The following is a 27,693-nucleotide window of genomic DNA, read 5'->3' on the forward strand; positions in this document are numbered from 1 at the left end:
AGAGAATGGATAGAACCATCTGTTTCCCGGAAGCAACAATTTCATAAAAGGCCAGCTGCATCCAGTGAATAACTAGGCAACTTCATTCAGTCAAAGTCCAATAAATGCCTATATCAGGGATGGGCAAATCTGACCAACCAGCTGTTGCTGAACTACAACTAGTAGTTCATCATCATCCCCAGTCACAATTTATTGTGGCTGATTATGACGGGAGTTGTAGTTCAACAACAGTTGGAGGACCAAGTTTTCCCACCCCTGGCCTAAAGGCACGAAGAGAATGAAATTCCTTCTAGAATGGCAGGGTGTTTGAAACTTCACCATGGGACTTAGGGGGTTGGGCTTTTGTCACAAGCAACAGCCTCTAAAATGTCCTTAGTAATATTTAATAGTATTTATCTAGTGCTCAAAATGCTTCACATTTGTTTCAGTAAAGCACTGCAATAATCCTGCAAACCAGGTCAGTATTATTAATATTAGGGCTATGATATGCTGAACATTTTAGGAGCAAAAATGTTGCAACACTTCCTATGCTCCTGCAGGTCTTTCTTGTTCCTCTCTCTGGTTTGCTTTTGATGATTTCCCCCCATCCCCCACACCACTTCCCCACTCTGTTCACCTTGTTCATTCTCGTTGCCCGGATGCTATTTTTTTTCTTTCCAAAACTAGTTCTTCATCCTGGTGATAGGATCACCAGGATCAACATCATGTAGGATCATAATCATGTAGCCAATAATCAGATCTGACTATGTATGACATCAGTGCAGGCAAATGAAACTAATTCAGAGCGAAGGCAATACTTCACTCTGAAAGCAAGACTTCATCACATTGCCCTCACTGTAACCCAGTCAGATATCATGGAGCAGCATGATGACGTCATGACATTCTGTGTCCAGTCAGGTTTGGCTACATGATAAGGGCAAACTGAGAGTAAACAAAGCCAATGATGTGTGAGAGTAATCGGGCTGTGTGACCTCCTCACCTACCTATGTCCAGCCACAACTCGCTGTTGGTAAGGAAAAAGAAGTAGAAACCTCACCGCAATCCACAAACTCCAGCAATCAATGTTTCCAGGAAGAAGGAGAGTTATGACAGGGCTAGGAAATCTGTCCCCATAGCAAAAGTAATGCAGTTAATTTCTCGGAAAGCAAGAGTCCTAAGTTGGTATATACACTGTTGTTTTAGAACAACTTTTTAAAAAAGCAATGTTTACAACAATGATGATACTGTGGCCATATTTTACTTTAACATCTTCATAGAATTGCAAATGACTTAAAGATTGCAGCCTTGACATATTAGCTAATTATGACACAGAGGAAGTCATTCCATAACTGTTGTGCTCCACATATTGCATGTGCTTTCTTTTATACAATGTTGTCCAGCAAATTGATTATATTTGATTACGTGGCATTCCTTTATAATGGTCCCAATTTAAACTTGAGGGAAACATTTTGAATTAATAAGATTTTGAGCAACAAGATCTAGCTGAATTAAGCACGGAAATATGTAATGTCTGCCAGATATTTATTTCACTGTTTTGGTGCAGCACAGATGATATATACAAAATTAAGAGAAACCATTTGCTGATGACCACAAAAAGCTCTTACTGACTAAGCGGAAGCCCATTACCAAACAGATTACTGAGTCACATACTATGAATTGTTGTAATGAGATTTTACTGTATTACACATGTGGGAAAAGGTAAACAAATGGTTAGGTTCGAGGCGAAAAGACCTATACACTTCAAAATTGCCCAATTATTGCTCAGCTTTGAGAAGATGGCACACTTGAGATTCCATTTGCTTGTCTTGTATGTCATGATGCTGACACCTCACTTATATAATTGCTCCTCCTAGACTGACATTCTCTTCTTGTTCATTTGATACGTTTTTGTATGTGCTTAGGAGATCATGGTTCCTTTCATAAAAGTATGTAGCTTTTCACACTCACGAATTCACAACATACAGGCAGTTGTCTTAACATGCCTTTTCATATGTGTTCAGCAGCAATTTTTCACTCTGCCCAGTGCTCCCCACTTCAAAGAAAGGCAAAGAAAGTCTCAAGGTTATTCCAACAGTAATACACTGACATAATATATGGAAGCATGTTATTACGATATCATGACATGCATGTGTGCTTTTCTGCATCCTATGGAGCACTAAAGAGAGAGAAATAGCAAGGTGAAGTATGTTAAATATATGTGTAAGCTATACTTAGTCAAGACCCATCTTTGTCCAGACCCATTTCAACAACACCTCATCCCATCTCCCTGCAAGGATAACTACCCATAGCAAATGTAAGCTCTGTTCAGGTATTATGCTGTCCGGGGGGAGAAACACATGAGGGGCACAGCAGGATCACACCCGCTAACTAGGGATGTGCAGGAACGATATTTGCATTCCATTTTGAGCTCGGAACAGAATACAGTTGCCTGGAACATCCAGTTGAGCCAGTGTTCTGATGGAATGAGCTCCAAAATGGTGCTCGGAACACTCAGAATGTTCCAACTCAGATTGGAGTCATTCCATTTTGAGCTCAGAACAGACCCTTCATTTTAAGGGCATTCTGTTCTGAGCTCAGAACATTTAAAGTGGCCTGCTTTGAGTAAGAACGTTCTGAGATCAAAATGTTCTGCACATCCCTAATGCTAACCACACACCCCACTACCAATGCACCACCATGAAGGGAAGCCTCCTCCTGTTACAAAAGAAGTTACAAGTGCTGAACATGGCGAGGGCTTCTCTTAATGATGAGCACTCTGGAATTCTCAGGGTCCTCATTCATGGGGAGAAACCCTCCACAGGTTCAGCACTTGCCTCTTCAGACAAATTGATGAATGTGGGGGGAATGGTGGGGAAGATAGCTGGCAAAGCATCAGTGGGCTGTGTGGTTAGCAAGCACAATCCCACTGTTCCCATCATGTGTCAGGAGAGCATAATACCTGAATAGAGCTATAAAGTTTATGTACAGTCAGGGGTGGAACTAGTTTTTTGCTGCCCATAGGCAAAAAGGCTTTTGACACCCTTTTACCGTAAACAAAAAAGGTTTGCCTTTTTTAAAATAAGGTAAAAGGGGGGACTTTCTCCTCGCCCACTTCACCCTGCTCCTCAAATTTTGCCGCCATTAACACCTACTCCGTTAATCCAGCACTGGATTCTAAAGGGAGAACCAGAAAGAGCTAAATAGAGTCACAATGGCTGAACTTGTATTCCGGTTCCTGAAGGTTTCATGAAAGCCTTCTAAAAATGGATTACCGATTGTTTCTGATGTGTAAGGTTTGTCTTCTTTTGTCTACTCTTTAGAAGTTAAATTTACTATTTCCACTGATGAAGTTTGGATTACCAAGTGGTCTTTGACTTTCCAAGCCTGTAGTACCAGACATCTTGCAAGAAGTACTGCATTTGTCAAAAGACAATGAAGAGCTAATGGTAAAATTGATTTAGTTGCTTCTTAACAACAGTTTCCCAGGACACTACCAAGTTCATAACATATGAGTGAGATAAGCCTCACTCACATCTCCAGCAATTTGCAGGAAAAAAGTCAGCCAAACAGGTACCACAGCTTTACCAGTGGTTACATAAGTGCTTATCACCTGCCTTATGGGCTTAGTACCTGTATATCTCCAGGATCGCCTCTCTCGGCCAGTTATATCCTGTCCTGTGAGGTCTTCTCAGCTGGCCCTCCTTAGTGTCCCAGGCTCTGGTGTGGTGCGTTGTGCCTGGGCCTGTTGGAGGTCCTTCTCTGTGGCCACCCATCTTTTTTGGAACTCCCCCCACCAGATTTGTTCAGCGCCCTCCCTGGCTGCTTTTAAGGCCCTTCTTAAGACATACCTGTTTCTCCAGGCTTTTGCCCATTAATTTTTTTTAAAAAAATGATTATTGTTGGTATTTCTGTTGTTCACCGCCTAGAATCTTTGGAGGAGGCAGAAGTTTCAGTAGATAGATAGATAGATAGATAGGCAATGCATTATTGTTGTATCCATCTTAGGTGCAAATCTAATGGTGAATTCGGAATTTCTGTCACTTCCTGGTTCCACTACAAAGATTAAAGTGCACTGCCAGTCTGTGAGCTCCATTTACACCTTAATTAATCTGAATCACTTGCTTCTTGTTTCGTTAAAGAACTATACAGAGTCTTAGGTAAGGTGTGAAGCATCACTACAAAAACAAACAGTACTGGGCTCAGCAACAGTTGAGCTGTCAACTGGCTCAAAGTCATTAACAAATGGTGCAATTCAATTAATTTCCATATTTGATAGCAGAGAGGCCACATTTTTACTGTGCTTCCTGAAAAAATAAAAGGAGATTGTGTGCATTCACCAGCAGCACAAGTTTCTTTCATTTCAGTTCAATCCAGATATATATAAGTGGACTCGAAACAAAAATATTGATGGTGGTGGTAGCAAGTTTGGTAAGAAGGGTCAGGAAAATAATTATCTTGGTAGCGTCATCTTCCAAATGCATTTAAGTAGGACAGAGAGGGTCTCTTTGCTGCACTCACCTGCAGTCATTTGTTTTCCATGATAATTCATACACAACTTTTACTGTGTAGCTACTCTAAAAATATAATGTTCCTAAACCTCAGAAATGCCCCAAGTTTCTCTCTGCTGGCACTTCCCTGATTTGAGCATATAGTTTGACCAAAGTATCTCCTAAAACAAGCACAATCTCCCATCAGAGTGGTGTTTATTTCTCTATGTAAACTGCTTTGGAAACTTTTGTTGAAAAGCGATAATATAAATATATTTTGTTATTGTTGTTGTGTTATGTTGGTTCTCTATTAGCCCACTGATAGCAGAACACCACCTTTCCAAGAACAAATTTTAGGCAAGTTAATGTTGAATCAATTGAAAGCTGCAGGATGCTAATTATGCTCAAATCATTCTAAAATAATTCCAAATAATCCTCTCCAGGAACTGGGTCTTATTTATCATATTATTATCTTGCAGTACAATTAATATACACAAACTAACATGGTATCATTTGGGGGGGAAACCCACAAAAAAGGCACTTACAGACTGAGCGGAAGACTGTTACTAAACAAATTAGTGAGTCATGAACTTTGAGCAATTGTTATGAGATTTTACTGTATTACACATATGGGAAAAGGTAAACAAACTATTCAGTTAGCTGGGGAAACCCTACATACTTCAGAATTGCACAAGTGTTACTTGTTAGACAATTTGAACAATTTTGGGATCATCTTCTATTTGATGACATGAGAGTGCATTATGCCCCCTTATTTTCTACTAAGTTAAACTATACATAGGAAAGTACTTAAAATACATTACTTCCGAAGGCCCTACAAGGTCAAAACACTGGGTGATACATTTCATAAATAAAAGGTTCATGAAAGCGGCCTTTACCTATTTGTCCTATCAACTCACTAACAAGCATGACTTACAAACTATGCAGCAGATGGTATGTTATAAGCGTACACTTTCATTCTAAAATAGCAATTGGAAGAGAAGCTTGTAGTTTTAAAAACAAGCTTATTAAATGTTTATGATTCTAAAATACATATTACATTAAACCTGCAGGAGACTTCACAGCAGGTCTAACAACAATTATTTTTCTTCATTCCAGGTTTTCTTATTGGCAGAGGGTCTGTGCACAAGACTATCTCCCACTCCCAAATAAAAGTAGAGATAGAGAGAAAAAGAGACATGTGATACAGATGGCAATATACATGTGAAAGTGATGCCAGGATCCCGTGAGTTCGAACCTAGGCAGATTACAAGGTACAACACAGAGAATGAAAGTGTGTGTGTGTGTGTGTACACACACACACACACACACACACACACACACAACAGCATATATTGCATGTTAAAATGGTACAAATGATTAGGGGGGAATGGTTATAGAAGGAACATAATTATATTAACAGTGGTGAAATGTAAAAGCAAAAATGTTCCAGACACTCATATTCTCTTACATGACATCTTTAAAGACTTATTTTTAAAACAATCATAAAAACTCACTCAGTTGTGCTGGTATAAAACAACAGTGGCATCTAGTGGCTAGTAATGTTACAGTATATACATGGCCTTTTAAATGTTTTCTATAGAATATTACTATCTTTTGCTAGATTACATTTGGATACCATGCAATGGCCGTGCTATTGCAACGATTTAAAAGGTTATGTTTTGAGGATTGTTACTGCATGCTGTTTCCTTTTTATCAATGTTTTAATGATTAAATAACTCAACATATAGGGGAAAGCATTAAATCTCAAAAACGTATTCGGAAGGATTGTATTCAGAGAGTTTTAGACAGAGTAACTGTTGAGTGTGTGAGGAGAAACATTTAAGTCCTCACACCAGAGTATGCTCTGGTGGTAAAGCAGTTTAGCTCAAAAGATTATATGGAGGCAGTAGGTTGAGTTCAAAAAAGAAATAAATGTTTATTAAGAAACTAAAACATCACATACTGAGAGAGACATAGAAAAACATACCCAAACAGGCACTAGCCTTCAACAACTGAACAGTAGGGTTGTGCAAATCGATTTGAATTTGAATCAATTTGACTTGAATATGGGTGATTCGAGTGATCCAAATTCAGATAGAATCAACCTTTAAAAGGGCAATTAGATTTTAATTTGAATCAAATTTTTGAAATATGAATTCAATTCATGAGCCATTTGGCATCTTTTTTAAACCATTCAGGTCCCCTGAATGGTGCCAAAAATGCACCAAAACAGAGTCAAATTGATTTGATTCAAAACTGATTTTTGAAATTCGATTCGAATTCAAATTGAATAGGAAAATTCAGTTTATGCACTTTCCTACTAAGCTGTTCTAACTGACTCTGATTCACCTGGCCAGTCCTATTAACATCTCAGCATGCCTCTAGTGGCCAGAAGAGGTTACTCAGGAGCTAAGAGCAATGCTTTAGAATTCTCACTTCGAACAGTAACTTCAACAGTCATGATGTTAATATAAATCAGAATCTTACAAAGTAATGATTATGGTTTGGGTTAATATGATGCATGCTTGTTTCAAATGCATGCTCAGAAGAGAGACAGAGCTGCAGTATGTGTTCATATTACTTCTGTAAACTCTATCTGTTGGAAAATTTCAACATATACTTGAAAAAGAGAGAGCAAGCAACAAGAGCAACAAGCTCCTAACTCGATGAAATATGAATGTCTTGCTTGCACTATGATGCTAAAGGATCCTAAGGCAGTTAAATCCATGTATTGCATGTTCACCCCCTTGTTTTCCTGAGTCAGCTTTGCAGAAGTGCCCATCCCTGCCAAAGTTCCCCAAGACTCATGAAGAGTTCATTTTTAAAAGTGTGTGCATTACACTAAAAGGTTAACTATTTTGCTCACAGCTCTTTGGAGAAAATGCCAGATCAATACGGAATAATACTGTTATCATAGTTAGAGCTATACAACCAGATCTAACAAACATGTTGTTCTGAACAAAAGGGAAGCCACCCTTCTCTCAACCGATTGTTCACCACCTGCCCTAGTGAGGCAATTTTGCTTTTCAAATTTTGCCTTTCACTTCTAGGTGCAGTGCAGGTTCACTCACAAAGGGTAAAATATACGGAATGTGTGGGCAAGGCCACATTGCAGGGGTATAACAGAGACAGTGTAGTCTTCCCTTACATCCACCTGGCTGCCAAGCCACAGTAGTTTTTTCTCCCTGTTTCCTAGCCCTTGAGTACAGCCATTCTTATCCACAAACAGCTTTTGACATCTCATACCAAATGGGTGTCCCATACAAAAAAAGATGAACACACCACACATACTTATGCCACAATGTAGTCCTGTAGAGAAAGAACTCTGATACATCCAGCTCACTAAGCTATGTTGCACACTCTTTATATCATAACTGAGGTGGCATAGTCTTTGAAGGTTGACTTTAGTACTTCTGACTTAGAAAATTGATTGATTGATTAAGTGCTGTCAAGTCGGTGTCAACTCTTAGCAACCACATAGATAGATTCTCTTCCGGATGATCTGTCTTCAACTTGGCCTTGAAGGTCTCTTAGTGGTGCATTCATTGCTGTCGTAATCGAGTCTATCCACCTTGCTGCTGGTCATCCTCTTCTTCTCTTTCCTTCAACTTTCCCCAGCATTATGGACTTGAGGGAACTGGATTTTTGCATAATATGTCTGAAGTATGAGAGTTTGAGCCGGGTCATTTGTGCCTCAAGTGAAAATTCTAGATTTGTTTCTTTTCCAGGCTGTCCATGGTATCCCCAAAAGTCTTCCCCAGCACCAAAGTCCAAAAGCACCAATACTTTTTCTATCTCGTGTCTTCAAAGTCCAGCTTTCGCATTCATAGAGTGTCACAGGAAGAACCATTGTCGAAACGAGTCTAATCTTTGTAGACGTAGACACATCACGGCATCTAAATATCCTTTCCAAGGCCTTCATTGCAACCTACCATGTGCTAGTCTGCGCCTTGACTGCTGGATCCATTACTGCTGTTGATGGTCAATCCTAAAAGGCAGAAGCTATCCACCATTTCAATGTCTTCATTATCAATTCTGAGGCTGGTTGCTGTGCTTGTTGTCATTAGTTTAGTATTCTTTACATTTCATCGTAGTCCAATTTTTTCACTGTGCTCCTTGACTTTCATTACTAGAACTTGCAGATCATCCACATTCTCAGCTATCAAGAGTGGTGTCATCAACATAGCACAGGTTATTGATGTTTCTTCCTCCAACTTTAAAACCGTGCCCATCTTCTTCCAATCCAGCTACTCTCAGTATATGTTCAGCATATACACTGAATAAATAAGGAGAAAGTATACAGCCTTGTCTTACTCCTTTGCTGATCTGGAAGCAGTCTGTTTCACCATGTTCCATCTAGACTGTGGCTTCCTGTCCTGGGTATAGGTTTCTCATGAGAACAATGAGATGTTCTGGGATGCCCATTTTCTTAAGGATATTTCACAACTTGATGTGGTCAATGCAATCAAAGGCTTTTCTGTAGTCAATAGTCGAGGTGCCTGCCCCAGATCCCTGACAGTGACGCTTGGCCAGAGTACAGGCTCAGAGGGAGGAACGCCGTAGGTCAGAGAAGTTGGTGAGAAGGAACAGGTGTCCCAGCTCTGGCCCAGCTGCATCTCCAAGGCCCAGCTGCAGTGATGGGCAGGATGCTCGGCACACTGCGTATTTAGAGCAGCCTGAAAGCTGGGTCTGTGCTGGAAACAACGTCCGTGGTGACCAGCCCTACTGTGAGCAACCTTGACCTAGAAATCTGAACCTGTTTGTTATTGTCTGACCCGTTTCGTCTTTACTCCTGATCTTGTGGAATTTCTGTGTAGACTTCTCGCAAAGTTTATGACTCTCCGTTTGTCCGTTCTCCCGTGTTGGCTTTGGCTATGTCTGACCTTCCGTCCCTGTCTGTCGGCTCTCCCTTCCGCTCTGAAAAGAGTGGTTTTTGCAGCTGCTGGACAGTCGGCCAAAGCAGGTCATTACAGGTACATTCTCAAGATCATATCGTGGAAACTGGATAGCTTTGTTTTTCTGCTTTAGCTTGATTTGCTTGCATGTTCTGTCAATTTCAGACTGGACTTGAGCATAAAATCATCAACTTCCTCTTCTTCTGCATCAGTCCTTGGGACATATACTTGAAAAACTGTCATGTTAAAGGGTTGTCCATGAGATCTAATTGATATTAGTCGGTCACTGACCGCATTGTACCCAAATATTGTCATTGCTATATTCGTCCTGACTAGGAAAGCAACACTGTTCCTTCTTTGTTTTTCATTTCCTGAGTAGTAAACTGTATGATTTTTTGACTGAAAGTGTCCCATTCCAGTCCATTTTAATTTGCTGATGCCCAAGATGTCTATCTGTAGTCGATCCATTTCATCTTTCACTGTGTTGAGCTTTCCCACGTTCATGCTTCTTATGTTCCACGTTCCCACTGTAATTTTGTCTTTGGAGCTTCAGATTGTCTTTTCCTGCATGGCAACATCAGCCACTAGACATCCAAAAGGCTTTAGCTTATCCATGTCATAAATACCATTGGTACTCTTAGAGATCCCCAGCTCTTCCTCAGGAGCATGTTGAGTACCATCTGACCTGAGGGGCCCATCATCCAGCACTACATCAACAGTCATTCTATCTTGTCTATCCATGTGGTTTTCTTGGTAGAATATAGGAGTGGTTTACCACTGTCTTCTCCCGCACAGTATGAAATGATGCCTTTGTCGTTGTCGCTAAGTGACCATCCTTCTTATATCACTGCTGCCTGCTTGCTTTAGCTGGGCAGCTGGGGTGACCTTCACACCTTGGGTGACCGTACTGGGTGTATACCTCCCAGTGTACTTTGCTCATCTCTCCCAGGCCCCACCATGAAGAGGCAGCATAGCAGGACTTGGAGGTGGGGTAGATTTAGAAATATCTGGGGCTAATCCATATGTTGCCAGAGTGGTCCCCAGGGAATGCTGGCAATGAAACAGAAATTTGTTGTTTCATACATATGATTGCTTCCTACAGACATTAACAATGCCACAAGACAGGACATTTTTTCACACAGAATTGGTCCTGTTCTGCTGTGATAGGGGTGGATTGTAAGTAGCCCTCAAGGTGCATTTTCCAATGAAAATCCCTTTGGACAAAAGTAGTGTCCTATATCTGTGCAGTACCTAGCACACAGATGCCACTTAAATAGTATTAAATGACTGCAGTGATGAAAAGCCAATCAAGTCATGGCTGGGCTTTGTGTTTACAATTTACATCTTCATTTGAGGCTGCTCTTTCCTGATGATAGTAATAACAACTATAGTCATTGCATTAAAGATGTATCATCGTATGTTAATTGGCATTTGTATTTATGACTATAAAATGACACTGATAGTCAGTCAACGTTGAAGGCACTGTTATTAATATCAACAGTTAAGATGAAAATGGAAAATGTGAATTTGTGATTAGTTGTCATTTGCAAATTTAATTAGTGATAAGAAACACCAATTTGGAGACACAGAAACCTATAATTGCAGTATTTACTTCTAGCAAAGATATCAAAAGCATTGTGAAATGCTTAAGCAAAATATCAATATAGAAGGTAGAAATTATACAGAAGTTTGTATTGAATGGTTCCAGCTGTTTTATAGCAATTCTATAAATAGGGGCATTGGGGAATTGCTGGTGGCACAGGGACAGGCTGATATCAGATGCACACTGACGCAAGGGGGCATGGCCAGCACCCCGGCATGGCCAGCAGGGCACACAACCCTTCACCTACTCCTAACTGGTGAACAAAGTGCCGACTGGGAAAAACTGAAACGTTGCACATCTCCCTTCCCAGTGCTCACTATACCTACTACATCAACATGCATCTAATGCTGATGCAGGGGGTGTGGCCAGTACCAGGAAGAGGGATGGATGGCCTCTTGCCCACATTGGGCGAGGGGCCACACACACACACCACTCCAAGCCAACATGCGCTTTGTTCACCGGTTCCCTGCCAACAAGCACTAGGTGCCAGAAGTAAGTAAGGGGTACCCTGGGGGAGGGGGCATGCATCTCATGGAAGCCCCCAGACCCAGGAGCCCTGGGATGTTTGTCCTCCCTTGTCCAATGGTGGCTATACCATTGCCTATAGCTAAGCTGATGATCAGTGATCAATAGCCACCTCACATTTCTTTGCTTGGAGGAGTCAGGCAAGGCATTAAATGAATTAAATTCTTTAATGTATGGGAACTTTGCGCTAACATGAGTTTGCAGAAGAATGTTCAGGATTTTAAGACACTACGAGTACATTATCAATACTGTATATGCAGATGATACAGTATTTCTGAGATTAAAAATCATGGACTCAGTTGATGTAAGTATTGTCAGAATTTTGCAGAGGCTCTGGGTATAAAAGTTATTATTTTATACCTTGCAGCTGGCAACTGCTTTTTATGGTTGATGCGACCATAAGGGACATATTTTTGAAGGCACAGAGCACTTCTGCAGGTGTAGCAGATCAGTGAAGATCACTCCCCACCTTCATCCCCCATATGCTCCGCTGCTTGGAAAGCCTCTGGTTGCAACGATGCAGGCTCTTGCTTCATCCTCAGTACATTGTTATGGATGGCAGCCAGTAATTCTAATTAAAGAAGTTTTGGACTGGGTATAATATGAAGCTTTTCTACTTTAAATTGTTGTATTGTTCATGTTTTTTTAATATCTGCTATAAAAAATTTTTTTAAGTAGAAATGGCAATATGTTGGTCTACATAGAGGTTAAACACAAAAGCAGCAACAATAAATATTCCACAGGTGAAATACCAGGATAAAATAATAAAATAGATGAGCAAGTTATTTATTGAAACTCTAGTCTGAAAATATAAAAATAATAAAATAAAATCCACGCAAGTATAAAAAGTTATTTGATATACATATAGTAAGAAATACACAACAGACACAAAACCTAAAGGTTAATAACAAACATAAAGAGTACTAATTTCCTATCAAAGTCTCATGTGAACTATAGAGGTAGAAGTTATAGTGGAGACAAGGTGTGGATGTATAACGTTGCCAGTTTTGATTTGAAACGCAAAGAGTGACAGTGTGTGAAATCCTCAAGCAGAGATGGTCCACACATGTCATCAGTAGACTCCTATTTAGCTTCTTGATTGGGCCATTGATGAAGACCAGGAGAGGTCAAAACGCATTTGTCCAATAGCTTTTTACTGACAAATAGTCTACTTGTGACTCTGACCATAATTTATTTTTCTCTCTGTTTATTGTCAATAGTACATTACCAGCAAATAGTTCAAGGTCGATAGAGAGTCAGTGTTGAGGTAGCAAGCATGAATTAACCCCTTCTCTAAGCAGGGCTCACTTTGTTTTGCATTTGGATGGGTGACTACATGTGAGCACTGTCTGCTGCAAGATATTACCCTGTGGGGATGGGGCCATAGCTCAGTGGTAGAGCATCTGCTTGCATGCAGGTCTCAGGGGAAAGATTCCCCCCTGAAACGGAGAGCTGCTGCCTGTTAGAGTAGACAATACTGAGCTAGATGGACCAATGGTCTGACTCGATAAAAGGCCACTTTCTATGTATAAGGCTGCTTCCTTCCTTTAACACCACTTCTCAGTGTCTAAAGGTATAAGCAGGAATTTTCCTTCTCTCAGTCATCACTCAACAGCCACTGACAGTTTTGCCTAGTGAACCACCTCACTGGCCAGCAAAGCAACTTTCAACAACTCCATCTGGTGCAAAGACTGAAATCCTTGCCTGCCAGACTGAGATATCATCTGACATGCATGCCCCCAAACACAGCTGAACGCAGATTTGACAGTGGTGTGGTCACTGGAGGTCTGGTGGAGGTGACAGTAGTCCCCTAGTGGGATTTGAATCCGGGATTGTTTTAATGAAAGGCGGTATATAAATTTAGCAATAAATAAAATTGAGTCGCCTCATCCCACAGTAGCCTCATCCAGGCATTTCCTAGAGCTGTGACGGATAGAGTAGAGTAAAGGAGATGTCTCCAGCTCTGAATCTGGGGATATGCTGGCCACCAACTCCTCCTCTCAGGACACCCCTGCGTCTTGATTAAGGGGTCCCTGACTAGATCTAATTCAATAAGGTTGTACTTAGCATTAAAAGGTCTGTTCCAAGAACTCCTGAAAGGAGCGTAAAAATGAACAGTAACTTTGTTTTTCTTAACAAAAGCATTTCTAATTAACATATTGTAATTAAAGGGGAAGTCAACATTTTCTTTTTAAATGCCAACTTAGTCACATCTCTAATGATCTAAAAGCACAAGGGACACAATCCACCAAGCACTGCTGATGTCTAATTTCAGAACTGTTCACACAATCAGGCATTTAGTCTGGGCCATGATTGCCTATTACTAAAAATAAAAGCAAGGCCTGAGTGGTTAATTAACTGTGTGAATAGTGCACAGTATAATATCTACAATGGATACATAAAATACGTATTCCTCTGGTTAAAATTACAGAGCTAACCATAAACTAGTAGAACAATACAAAATCAATAGGAATTCTACAGACATTCTATAGTTAAAGAAGACATCTATCTGACTATGCAGTAATAGAAAACAGAGCTTGCCATTGTGTACCAAATGCTAACCAGTTTCAGAAATCTGTTAATACTTTCCCTTCAAAGAAACCCCATCAGGAAACTCCACTGAAATAAATGTGCAGACAATGAAAGGAAATAACAAAAGGGTTAGGCTGAGATCTCCTTTTTATAAAGACATTTTAACAGGTTTCTTGACCTCATTTTTATTAATGTATCACAACAATCAAGCTCATATTAAATCTGGGCCTGAAATGCACATTCTCCAGCCAATAATTAGGGTCGTGTCCACAATATTCATTATCAGATTTGTGCGCAAATGCGATGATATCATCGTTTATGATATTGTAAGTAATTTCACATCACTACAGTTTTATGCCATCCTGCTGGATTTAATTTTCAGACAAGCTATACTGTAATGAAAACAGAATCCATAAGGAAGTTTCAAGACTCTGGAAGCCCTGGGTGAGCAGACAAGGATGCAGCAGAATATGGAAGCTAAGCATGATTATCAGAAACATCCCTTGTACCTCAATGGGATGGATCACTGCAGGAATTCCGCTTCCCAAACACACAAAGCAGTCCTAATCTCTGTGGCCTTTGCTTACATAGCAGAAGCTAAAGCAGGGGGAAATATAGGATTAGGTTGCCAACCATTAATTGGACGACACTAAGGCTATGCACATGAGCAGCCCTACCTAGGTTAGGGAAGCCCTACTTGGGCAGGGCTGTTCATGTGCAGTGTCGAGATTGAATGACAGTACACCCACAAAGACACTGAAGATCATCTGGGAGGAAGATAGGTGTCCTGCCTCCATAAGGTGGTGTTTGAGGGTACTCCCTGAAACAACATCCTCAGAACCTGAGCCTTCTGCAGAACTGGTGTTTAGTAGGAGCAGAAAGAGCAGAGCAGAGGAAGAGTGCCAGACTCCAGAAGGGTGTCCTTTGAAGCCTCCCATCCTCCAGGCAGAAAGGCAGAATGCAGGAGGGTAGTCTGAGCTCAGAGGTATGAGAGATCTCAGTCCACCTCTGACTTTTTAGCAATAGCAATAGCACTTACATTTATATACCGCTCTATAGCTGGAAGCTCTCTAAGCGGTTTACAATGATTTAGCATATTGCCCCCCAACATTCTGGGTACTCATTTTACCGACCTCGGAAGGATGGAAGGCTGAGTCAACCTTGAGCCCCTGGTCAGGATCAAACTTGTAACCTTCTGGTTACAGGGCGGCAGTTTTACCACTGCGCCACCAGGGGCTCTTTTTGGATCAACTTGTCTCATGGATCTGCCTTGCCTTGCCTCTTTTTGGACCTTGTGGGCTCTTGACTGAAGAACAGGACAGGACACATTGTTTCACTGCACTTCCAATTATTCTGCATACCTCCTTGTTTGGTAAGAAACATTTAGCTGTTTTCTGGACAATGTGTTTCCAAGCCCTGATTAGCAGATGTTTCACTAATGTCCACTTTGCCAGCTCCGTACATTTGAAGATGACAGGTCATTATCAAATAATCAAATAAATAAATAAATAAATATGCCACAGAACATTTCCTAGAAATAGAGCATTTCGGTGTATATAATATACCACAATATTTTGTTTCAATTAAAAAGCGCAACTTTTCAATGTGTGGGGCAAATTCAGTGTGGGGAAGCCAGCGTGGTGTAGTGGTTAGAGTGCTGGACTAGGACTAGGGAGACCCGAGTTCAAATCCCCATTCAGCCATGATACTTGCTGGGTGACTCTGGGCCAGTCACTTCTCTCTCAGCCTAACCTACTTCACAGGGTTGTTGTGAGGAGAAACCTAAGTATGTAGTACACTGCTCTGGGCTCCTTGGAGGAAGAGTGGGATATAAAATGTAATAATAATAATACAAGCCAGAGCAGAAATTATCCTTGTTATGGAAGTCTGTTATAAATAGGAAATCACTGTCATGAGAACTCAGAGGAAGGCAGCCATTATAGGCTATGACTACTTTATTGTGTAACAGGAAGATACAAGTTCAACAAGAAGTACAAGCAAGAAGTGCAGGCAGGAAGTAGGGAGGGACTCTGCCTCCAGTGAGGATCACTACTAGCAAATGCTAGTGCCACCTACTGGCTGGACATATTAGAGCAACATTTCCACACTATCACTTATACATATTTGCTAGATGGGACATTAATACACAGGGCTACAGCTAAACTGTACGCGAATAATTTTATATAAATATCTAGAAGGTCTTCCAGACAATAATTTATTCCAACCTGAGTGCAAATTCTGAAAGGAGATGTAAGGAGCCATCCATATGATGTTCAAGGACATGGTGCAGTTCTTAGCACCATTTGCTAACAATCCATGAAAAAGCTGTGGCTGACATCCTGAATTTAAAAGCTTTCGAGGGACTGTATGTATGTGCTAGAAGTTCTCATGCAGATCTCCCAGTACCCCTGTGTGTGCGCTGTTATTCAGAAACCCTTAGAGTTCCAAGCACTCTCATACTCTGAAAGCACTCTGAAAGATGAACAGTGTAGTGATGTGTTCCCAGTCTTATAGAGTGCTACCGGAGCACAGGTTCCTACCAGAGCACCATACTCTAAGAGCTCATGCACAACAGTGTGCACAGGGGGGCTGGGGAAGTTGCATGAGGGCCCCCAGTGCATCCACACAATTCCTCAAAGTGGGTGCACTTAATTATACCAAATATCAGCCTGGGTCTTCACAAAACTAGTTTTATGTTAACTTGAAAAAGTCATGGCTTAAAAAAAAAAGTCGGCAAATGGTGCTAAATATTTACAGAACCTCCTGGAATACTGTGTGGATGACTCCCTACCTGTTCCACCAGAATTTGCACTGAAATTGGAAGAAATTGCCACCTTGAAGAGCTCTAGGTTAATCTTAGGATCAGCAACATATTGAGGCTATTCACACAATCCCTGCTGGGGAGGGGAGGGGAGACAGAGTTTTACCTATGTTCCCCCCAGATAATCCTTTGGCAAGTCTTTGGTGTGCTGCCATGGACCCAGTGCAGCATAGATCGTAAAAGGCCGAGATTCATTTTCCTGGCCTCCGGATATCCCTCAATGCACCGCGTGACAAACACAGTGCACTGGAGGAATCACCCAGGAGCTGGGTGATCTAGGCGCCAATCTCTGTGTGCTCAGGCTGCAAACAGGCTGATCCCAGCACCAGGGTTAAGGATGCACTTGCACTCTTAACCTCAGCTAAAAGCCTGGCTTCAAAGTGGGGTGAGGCGGGCTGGCACATGAGCAGTCTAACCCAGGATGCGCTGCCCTAGCCTGGGTTAGGCTATTCATGAGAACAGTCTTACTGAATACTAGTGTGGGGGGGCACTGGGACTGAGAAATAAAAACCTCCAAATATAAACAGATCAGTTAAAAGAAGTTCCCTTGGTTTAACCCAAATGCCCGCTCAAACAGGAACTGTTACTGCACTCTGAAAAATGTGTAGATGAGGGCTTTGATGAACAACCTGGCGGAAAAATAGTTTCCCATATGGAGAAGTAAACAAAGGCAGTATGTATCCTCATTGCCCACATTCAAAAGTCAAGTGACAACATGTTAATATACAATTTTCCTCTACAAACATTTTCAATTATCTATCTATCTATCTATCTATCTATCTATCTATCTATCTATCTATCTATCTAGTTCTCTAAGGCGTACCCGTGGCTAATCCCATGTGTGACAAAAGTTCACAAAAGTTCACAAACAGAAGCACCGTGGTGATTGGGCTGTGGAGAATCCATATGCAGATAGGAAGGAGGAGCCTGTGAGAGCAGAAGCACCATGGTGATTGGGCAGTGGAGATTCCATATGCAGATAGGGCGGAGGAGCCTGTGGCACCATGGTGATTGGGCAGTGGGGATTCTAAATGCAGATAGGGAAGAGGAGCATGTGATGGTTAAGGACAGTTGGAATGCAACTCTTACTGGTCGGAAGATGTTCTTGATTGCAGAGGAGAGGAATCTATCTATCTATCTATCTATCTATCTATCTATCTATCTATCTATCTATCTATCTATCTATCTATGAATAGTGGGCAGGGGTCTGCAAAGAGAGGGGTCATGAGGGAGGAAAGAGCCCCTTCAGGAGAAGGAGGCTGCCATTGTGTGAATTAGATGAGGAAACAAGATGAACAACTCAGGAAGGGAGAGAGAGAGAGAGAAAAGAAGGGAGGGGAAGAAAGAGGGGAAGAGCGAGTGGAGAAGAGAGAAAGAAAGAAAAAGAAGGGGGGAAGAGAGAAAGAACAAAGGGTGAGGGACAGGATGGAGCCTGTCAAAGGCTTGAGGGGAATGAGCAGCCATGGTGGTGCCTATTGGCAGCAAGGAAGGGCCCATTCAACCATTGCTGCTGTTTGGGGCTACCAAGGCCATTGGCAGAGGGAGGCAGGCAGGCATGGGACAGGCCCAGGCCCGGGCCTGTCAGCAGCCTGAGGGGAACAAGTGGCCATGACGGTGGTGGCAGCAAGGAAGGGCCCGGACAACCGTGGCTGCTCCTGTGGGGAGGAGCAGCAGCAGGGCTCAGGTAAGGATGGGGAGGTCTCTGGGGCTATGGATGCTGCAGCCGTGACCAAGAGGGATGAGGGGAATGGAAGCAATGGGATGGAGGAGGAGGAGGAGGAAGGAGGAGGAGGAGTGGTGTGGCTCAGGTGAGGGTGGAAAGATCTCTGATGTGAGGGAGGCTGTGGCAGGGGGTGAGGGGAGCAATCAAGTACTAGCGTGCAGATGCTCTGTGTGGGTTAAGCTAGTTATTATTATTACTTTAAATTTGTACACCACCCCAAGCTTTTGTCTCTGAGTGGTTAACAATAACATAAAACAAGTTAAAACATACACAAAGATCAAAGTGTTAATGTTGTAACACTTTGTAATCAGCATTTTTATTTCCCTTCCACCTGATACATTTTTAGGCATGGAAACTGAAGAGCTACGCTAACTCCCAGAAGTGCGTAATGAAGCTGTCACGCATCAAGTGTGTTAAATTCATTTTAGTTTAAAATAAATGTGGACTAATGGCATAATGCTGATACACACTTGAAGATTTAGCATCTCCAAATTCCATCCTTTTTCTTTAAGAAAGCATGACTATTAAATTACTCATGTATTTTGTCCACATGCAGAAATTATTCCTCTCAAATTGCCTAAATCATTGTAAACATTGCCACTGATTACAGAGATTAAGTTGGGGGGTGGGGGCTTACTGTTCTAGGTCTTACATTTCCAAAGGTCTGCTATTGAATGATTATACTTCTAAAAACTCATTTTAACTCACACACTGAGATGTTGACAGCTGCACATTAACGTGCCCTTTTATGGATTTATATGAGCACTCACAATTCAAATAGCCATAATAGTTAATTTTATGGGGACTCTTGAAACATTTGGAAGTTTAAAAGTCACCAGTTATTTTGCATGATGACGCTTAAAGCTATGTATGAAATCAGTGTTGGAAGTTAAGGACTTTGCACTGTCTCTTGTCTCAAAGACAATGGAGGACAGACTAGTGAGTCAGAGGGCTAGAGGGTCAAGACATTGCTCATCCCTTCTCTACTACTCTGAATCTATCCCTTTGGAATGTAGATTGCTACTCTTAGGGACTAACTTCCTCCCTCCCTTCTCTTCCTGTCCCTTCTACCTTGCAACATGCAAGCAAGCTACTCTCCCTGCACCATGTGTGCAGAGAAGATGCAGAATCCATCTGCATACAGCTAGATAGATAGATTAGAGATCCTAACTCCTCACTTTCCTATCTGGAATGGAGTTCTCTAATAAATGCCTTATATATTGATTTGAAACTATGAACTGGCTCCAAGTTACTTTACTCTCAGCATACACGCATGCCTAACTAAATCCTCTGTGTTGTGCCTCTGTGCACTCTGCTATAATTGAAAAAGGGTTTCTCTACCAGAGAGAATTCCCAACAATCAGTATGCAAATAGACTGGCAGGCAAAATTCAGACGTGTGTTCCGAAATTCAACTGAATTTTTCCTAAATTCAGCTAAGCACATGAATGCTTTATTGGGGCAATGAATCTATAGCCAGAAGTCACAGGTGCATAGAACTCAACATATAGATCTTATAAAAGAAAAGGATACCATAAATGTAGGTTCTATCGAGTTAGAAGCTATTTATTTTATAATTTATTTAAAATGTCTACCTTCATACAGGGAAATGCTTTGAAAAAACTCATACTTCAACTATAAGCTTACCTAAAAATTTATCTATATTTCCCCTTACATAACAATGGCAAGAATTTTCCCCAATACCACATGCCATAGTGTTTTGAACACCTGTGTGATACATTCAAATTTACCCACTTTCTAATGATGCAAAGCTCAGAGATAGAGAGTTCAACTAAAGCAAAGAATTGCACAATGACCTCTGGTTCTCCTTCCTTGCTTCCTTTCTTTCCTTAAATCTCTCTCAATCTTATTATATTTTGGAAGTGATCATTAGGCTTGTTCATGTATTCTTTCCCCTTATAAACATCAATTCATGTTGCTGCAACTCACTTCAGTTTCTTCAGCAAGAACCTCCTAAAATGGCCCCAAAGGCTTAATATTATCATAGAAAAGAATAGCCTGCTATTTATTTCACCAATTGATAATTTGGTAAACCAAAAGAAAGGTGGAGAGAAAAGAGCTAAGAATGTGTCAGTATCAAGTTTAATTCCTTATTAGAAACTATAATATAACATTCCCAAAATCCTTTCACCTTCAGTGGTGTGAGCCAAAAATAGGAGTTTTAATTCTCTATTAACAGAAGAAAAACAGCACAAATGGGTGCATAAAGATTCCTGGTTACAAATTCTTTCATAATCAGGGGAAAAAAACATGAAATATTTAAAGTTCACAACTCATACATCATGAAAAAGGTATTTGTGTATTTGAAGAGTAATACCACATAATCTGCTGATAAGCTGTTGCAATACGCTGCAGATGCAATCCGATGCACATTTAATACACAACTTTCATTGCTGAATCAACAGGACTTACTTCCAAGTAAATGCGTTTAGGATCAGAGTGTGCATTATTCCTCTGAGGATAAAGAAACAAATAACTGCAGACAAACTGAAGGATTAAAGGATTTTCCTCCTTCTCCCGTCTGTAAATTTTACATGTAAAGAAAAACCTTGTGTAATGTAATCACTTAGCTAAATAATACTTTGTGTATATCGTAAGATATAGATATATTACCCAACATGCTTCAAATCACTCTAATTTTAAATATACTGTAGTTTTGGGTAAAAACGCCACAGTGGGTACATTTTTACTTTTTCACCACCTCTGGAGTTTATGCTGAAGCAGTGTTGATGTGCACATTCACGGAAAAGCCAGAAAAGTGCTTCCATCGATGCGGCATTTACATGAGACTTCCAGGTGGGATTTCTTGTGGCGATTTAGTGGGGGGGAATGGAACTCAAACAGCATATGAACTACACTGTTAGTTTCAAGCTGACAGTTGTGCTGAGATCAGATCAGATCGGATAGAGCCGCAGCCCATGAATTTGAAGTGGATGGACGCTGCATTCGTAGGTGGAAATCAGAAAAAGACGACCTGGCAAGTATGCCGAAATCAAAATGTGCAAGGAGAACTGGTGTTTAAGCCTGGCCTGATTTGCAAAATAACCTCTAGGAGTGGATTAAAGAGAAGAGAGAAAAAGAACTGCCAGCCTCTACTGTGAAAATCTGCCTACAAGCAAAATTAATAGCACAAAAAATGGGAATTACTGACTTTAAAGGTAGCCTGTGTTGGTGTTATAGATTTATGATGTGGAAGAATTTATCTGTGTGCACTAGAACAACAATGGGACAGCAGTTGCCGAAGGACTGGCAATGGGGGGGGGGCATGCGGCCCCTTCAGGAGCTATTGAGGCTGGCGCTGCCTTAGGCTAGTGCTGCTTTAGCAGGGAAGAGCTGCTCCTGGCCACGCCGCGAATGCAGCAGCCATCTAATTCCCGGATGGGGGTCACGTGGTGCCTTCTTGGTAGCTAAACCAGCACCCCCACGTCTGACATCAGATGCAGGGGGCGTGTCAGGGCCAAGAGGTGCCCCGCCTGATTGGGTGCGGCCCGGGTTCTTTGAACCCGTTCACCCAATGGTAGCTCTGCCCCTGGTCACCACCACCATAAACAGTCTACAACAGCAACTTTTCTATCCTGTTACATGCTGGGCGAAGACACTGATAAGGAGTTTCAGGGGTTGTGCAAGGAAGGCTGGGTGACTACAGGAGCCAAAAGCAAGCTGCGAGTGGCTTTCTGTGTTGGGGTGGCATGGGCCAGCAATAGGGGTGTGCAGAACCAGTCCAAACAGTTCAAATTCAAACCGGACTGGCCTAAAAAAAAAAAAAAGGCAGCTCGTGCAAGTTCAAACTGAATTGGGTCCAGTCCATTATGGACCACTTCAAACTGGTTTGACGGTTCAAGGGGCTATGCTTGTAAACGTGGTGAGGATTCCCGTTTACAAGCAAAAGGGAATCCTGCCTTTAAAAGGCTTCTAAGGACGGCCTTCTGGTGGGGGCAGCGAGAGGCCACCTTACCAGCAACTCCTCTAAACCCTGGTGCTCCCTCCCAGCAGTGAGGCCCACACAGATTCCCCCTTACAAGCATAGCCTCTTGGACCACTGAACCAGGTCAAAACAGTTCGACCAAACAGACTGGAGCACTGACTGAACTGGTTTGGGGACTGCCGGTTTGTGGACTGACCCTAACCCTAACCAAACAGTTCCGTGCACACTCCTAGCTGGCATCCTCCTTTCCTTTTAACCCAGCTATTAGAAGAAAGTTCTGTGCTGAAAAGAAAGCTGCATGCTGCCTGTCTTTGTACAGCCACGCCGTGCCTAGTCTCTGACCAGCTGGGAGAAGCTATGGACGTGTGAAAAGGGCTCCGTAGCCCATATGTCTGCTATATACCCTTAGAAAAATATAAGAAAATCTGATAAATCATATTTCCAAACAGTATATGTTTCTATTCACATGTAAGTATTCTCTGGAATTTACCAGAGCATTTGAATTTAATATCATACACATAATAGGTATGGTTATGAGTCTAGGTAATTTCACTCATTACTTTTAAAAAACATTTAAAACACTTAAATATTTTTGGAATGGTGGTATAGAGATAGAATACATAAATAAGTATTAATTTAACTGTATTAAGATCATAATTTATTTAACATAATCTAAAAAAATGTTTAACACTGTCCTAACAATTGCAATTTAGATTTTGTTTCATTTCTGCATTATGACTTTAAATATTTTTTAAAGTTTGTGCTCTCGTGAGTTATAACCATGTCTTAATGGGCAACGAACATGAAATGTTCTCTGTGACAGAGAAAAGATGCATTTAGGGCCAAACTTCAAGAAGCAGCTCTAGATTTGTGTGTGTCAAGAGCCCATCCTACTATGCAGCAGGGTGAAACAAGCAGCTTTACGAGGCAGATTTGGGAGAGCAACAGATTTTGAGTTGTCCAACATATCCACTTGCCCTTGCTGCTAACTTAACTTGGCAGCCTCCCCTCCTCCTCTTCCTCTTCTTTGCCTCCCTTGTCCGCCCTTCTTCACAAAGTTTAGCTGAGTTACCCCTGCCAACTGAGCAAAGAGCTACCTTTTAAAGCGGTACTTATCTTTATTTAGCAGGGGAAGAGCAACTGACCCGATCCACCCCCAGCACAGCATCCCTCCAGTGGCTGCTGCTGGTGTCTGTCTTATGTTACTTTTTTAGAATGTGAGCCCTTTGGGGACAGGGAGCCATCTCATCTATTTATTATTTCTTTTTTAATGTAAATCGCCCTGGAAACTTGTTGAAAAGCGGTATATAAATAGTAGTAGAAACAGTAATAGCAGGGTGCATGGAGAAAATAAAGACTCATTTCAATGCCAACACAGCATCCCTCTAATGCAGTGATTCTCAAACTTGGGTCCTCAGGTTCTATTGGACTTCAACTCCCATAATCCCCAACCAAAGGCCACTGAGGCTGGGGATTATGGGAGTTGAAGTCCAATAACACCTGAGGACCCAAGTTTGAGAATCCCTGCTCTAATGGCTGTTGCTGGTGACTATCTTTGAGTTTTGTTTTAGACTGTGAAGTCCTTTGGGGACAGGGAACCTTCTTCTTCTCCTACATAAAGAGGAAAATGATAAGGGGTTCTTTTGGTTGAAAAGCGGTATAGAAATAGTAATCGTAGTGTCGGTACTAGTAGTGCTGTTCACCCACCAGCTGTCTGAGACCAGCACTAATGCCCATTGCTCTTGCTGCTGTTGTCATCATGCTGTCACCACTGGGCAGCAGCAGAAGTTGTCCTTGGCCATTGTGAGTGGGTGCTGTGGCACTGTCACCCATGCATGCCCTTCTTCTTTATGGAGAAGAGCAGGAGGCGCACAAGATCAGCAAGACTGTGCTATGCAGCTGCTGCCACTCCTTGCCTGGGCCACCCTCTGGACCAAGAAGTTGCCTAGTCCAAGCCAGGGGATGAATATGCAGGACTACAGATGTGGGGAGGGGGGTTGCATTTGGTGCTCAGGCAGCAAATAGTCTTGGGCCATTACTTTTTCTGTGTGTAGATCCAGGTATTAGTTATCACATGAGTACATTCCATATGAACGACTACTTCCACTACTTTTCATTTCTTGTAAGACATTAACCTAACCCCCTAGTAATACCCCAGACATATATAAAATGCATCCCTCAGAAGCTTGAATCAAAATGTTACTACCGGTATATTATAATTAGAGACCTTGACTCCTACTGCTCATAGAAAATCTCTCAAGGTCAAATGCAGCAGGTTAAAGCTTAAATTCCAGATATGCTTGAGGTTCTGCTCTCCCATTAATCAAACATACAGCATTTGATCCTAACAAGATAGACAAACCTTGCCTCTCTTTTGATTTATTTCTTTCAAATAACACATACTTTTATTTATGTCCCGCACTGTAGATTTCTGTGGTTAGCTCAAATAGGTCTTTTGTCAAGGATCTGAATACTGCACTAGATTTTCTACTAGAAAGAAATTCTTTTGAGGGGAAACCAATAACACTAAGGAAAATGAATGTACACATGACTGAACACAATGGGTCAAAAACTCGGATCGAAAGATAGGGTTGCAGTGTCGCCGGACAGTATGCTGAAGAAACACCTCTTCCTGGCATTATTTTAATTTGCTATTTCCCAATAGACAGGAACAATTTCATTTTTCCCTTATCAGCACAGAAAACCACAATAGTGGTTACTCACATCAGCAGCATATCATCAGAAGTGCAGAGAGGATAATGAGGTCAATTTTTACAGCCTCATCCAGCAACAAAAGGTGGGGGCGGGGGGAATGCATGCAAGCAGGCTTAGATGTTTGTATCACCTGCTGATTTTCCAACTGTGGACATTAGTCAGGTATGCATTCAGACTTGCACTTGAACAGACTGTTCAGCTTCAGACTTGCACTTGCACAGGGCAGTCTATCTACCTGTTCTTACTCTGAAAAAGATATACATTCCAAAGCATATCACCCATCCACATTCTTGCACAAGTAGATGCAAGATAACTTCTTGAACCAGGTTTACACATGCATATCAATTGCTGGACTGAAATCCACAGGCAGAATGCACATTCAGACATGCATCTATTCACATGCTATTCCTTCTACTCTACATAGATGCTGTTTGCATGCGAATCACATCTATTCACACGCTAGGGAATGGACTGTGCATTCAAATGTGTATCCACATCCACATCCTTGCATATCTGTTCACAAATTGTTTATGAGTGACTAGAGCTGCAGTTGGCTCATGAAGTCTTCTGCAAATACCTTCCTCCAATATTACACTGCTTAAGTAAGCAGACTACTCATGTGAGCTGCCAAAAGCTCTTCTAAGAACAATGGCAAAAACAGTTTTGTTAAAGACAACGTTTGGGGAAGCTGGCTGACAAGCTTCCTTTTGGTTTTCCTATTGGTGCTGCTGCCTTGGCAGGTCTTTTTGGTGTTCAATTTTTGACATTTTGTGAGATGTCTTTGCTTGTATTACTCTTGATGTTTTTAACTGTGTTTGAAAGGTTTTATAGGAAGCTGGGAAATTACCCTCAAGGCCCATGAGGGACAGACAGACACACACAAACACTTTCAATCAAGTTATTTATATATTGCCTTTCAACAAATTTCTCGAGATTGTTTACATATGCATACAAAAATTACATGAAATACTGATGCTGTAGTGGAAACAGCTTGTGTAAGTGAAGACTGATTGGCTTTTGCTTGCTGCAAAGCACCAACAGTCTGTTTCGGGTCTGCACCTTGTCTACCCATTCCCATTACAAATTGAAATCTCTGAAGGATCCATGTGCTCCCAAGCCATGGTCCCCCTTGCCCCAGCTACTTTACAAAACCCTCACATCCCAGTCCCATTTTATATTGAGCAGATGGCATTATGCAATTTTTTGATAAGGAACAACAATCTGCCTTCAAGGGTTGCAGAGGGGTCGCTGAAGCCAAGATTAACAATTGATTAGTTTTAATGGACCGTAGCAGTCATAAACAACAAAGACCTGTTCAGATATTAGACTGTCTTGTAAATGCTGCTGGCACAAATGGCTTTTAACCTAAAAGTGTTAATATCATCACCATCTCTGCAAACCCAAGGGGTTATGAAAATGGGAATGGCGCTTTAGTGAAGTTGCATATTTTAAGAATGTCTTCTATACGGCATTTCTGTTTGACTTGGGAAATATATCTGGTTTCTTCTGGACAGGAGTCTCAGAAAAAGAAACCATTCATATCATTAAAAATTACAATAAAAACCACACACAATCAAAGAAAAGAGATAAAACCATCTTAACAATTAACCAGTAAAAACCCAACAAACCATGGGGATTAGAAACCACTTTAAACAAAATGCTTGTCTAAAATGAATGGTATTCATATAGCAATGGAAGGCCATCAATGAAGCCTTTAGGTGTTTTTCTTAGGTGACAATTATATTTTAAAGAAGCATCTTCCTACCTGTAAATCAGCATCAAATTCATGTTTCAAGTGAGCATCTTCTGCAGCTTCAACAAGACGCTAAAACAAAAAACCAAAACTTTATTTAACATATGTATATATCACTTGATGTGTGTATCTCAATTTAAAACAACAAATATAAAACAGATTAAAAACAATTAAAACAATTTCACAGAGTAAAAAAGTTAAAATAATTCCATGGGATAAGAACAAACAATTTAAAATTAATTTCGATTAAAAGCCTAAGAGCTGTGTTTTGAGGGTCTTCCTAAAAGCAAAAAGAGATGGAGATACTCTTATTTTAACAAGGAGCATGTTCCAAAGTCCTGGGGCAGCCACAAAGAAGGCCCATTCCCAAATTAGCCAGTGGCAACCGTAACTAGATCTCTCCAGATGATCTCAGTAGGCAACAGGGTTCATGACAAAGAAGGCACTCTCTTAAGTACCCTGGACCCAATAAATAATTACTTTCTCAGCATTCCAGTGTCCCCCCCCCAAATTGATAAACTGCCAGACAGAAGTCTTGCACCCTGTTGTGCATTCTTGGTTACACTAAACTTATTCTCTTCTTTCATTGGATACATACATTAAGAAACAATTACTTTGCATACGGAATACATTTCTCTGCATGCAAAGAAATTATTACTTATGAATAGTTATTGTTATGTATTTTCAAACTGTGGATCCTGCCTTTTTAAGGGAA

The 27,693-nt window shown here is 41.2% G+C and overlaps 1 protein-coding gene across 6 annotated transcripts in view; it reads right to left on the reverse strand.

Moving 5' to 3' along the window:
- CACNA2D3 (calcium voltage-gated channel auxiliary subunit alpha2delta 3) overlaps positions 1 to 27,693 on the reverse strand; it is an 878,040-nt gene that overhangs the window by 567,774 nt on the left and 282,573 nt on the right. For all 6 annotated transcript variants that reach the window (XM_053293293.1, XM_053293291.1, XM_053293290.1 and 3 more), the window contains one exon: positions 26,991 to 27,050. In XM_053293293.1, the coding sequence (XP_053149268.1) occupies positions 26,991 to 27,050 (60 nt within the window). The remainder of the gene's footprint in view (positions 1 to 26,990; positions 27,051 to 27,693) is intronic.

Source organism: Hemicordylus capensis, chromosome 2 (genome assembly GCF_027244095.1).
Source record: "Hemicordylus capensis ecotype Gifberg chromosome 2, rHemCap1.1.pri, whole genome shotgun sequence".
NCBI lineage: Eukaryota > Metazoa > Chordata > Lepidosauria > Squamata > Cordylidae > Hemicordylus > Hemicordylus capensis.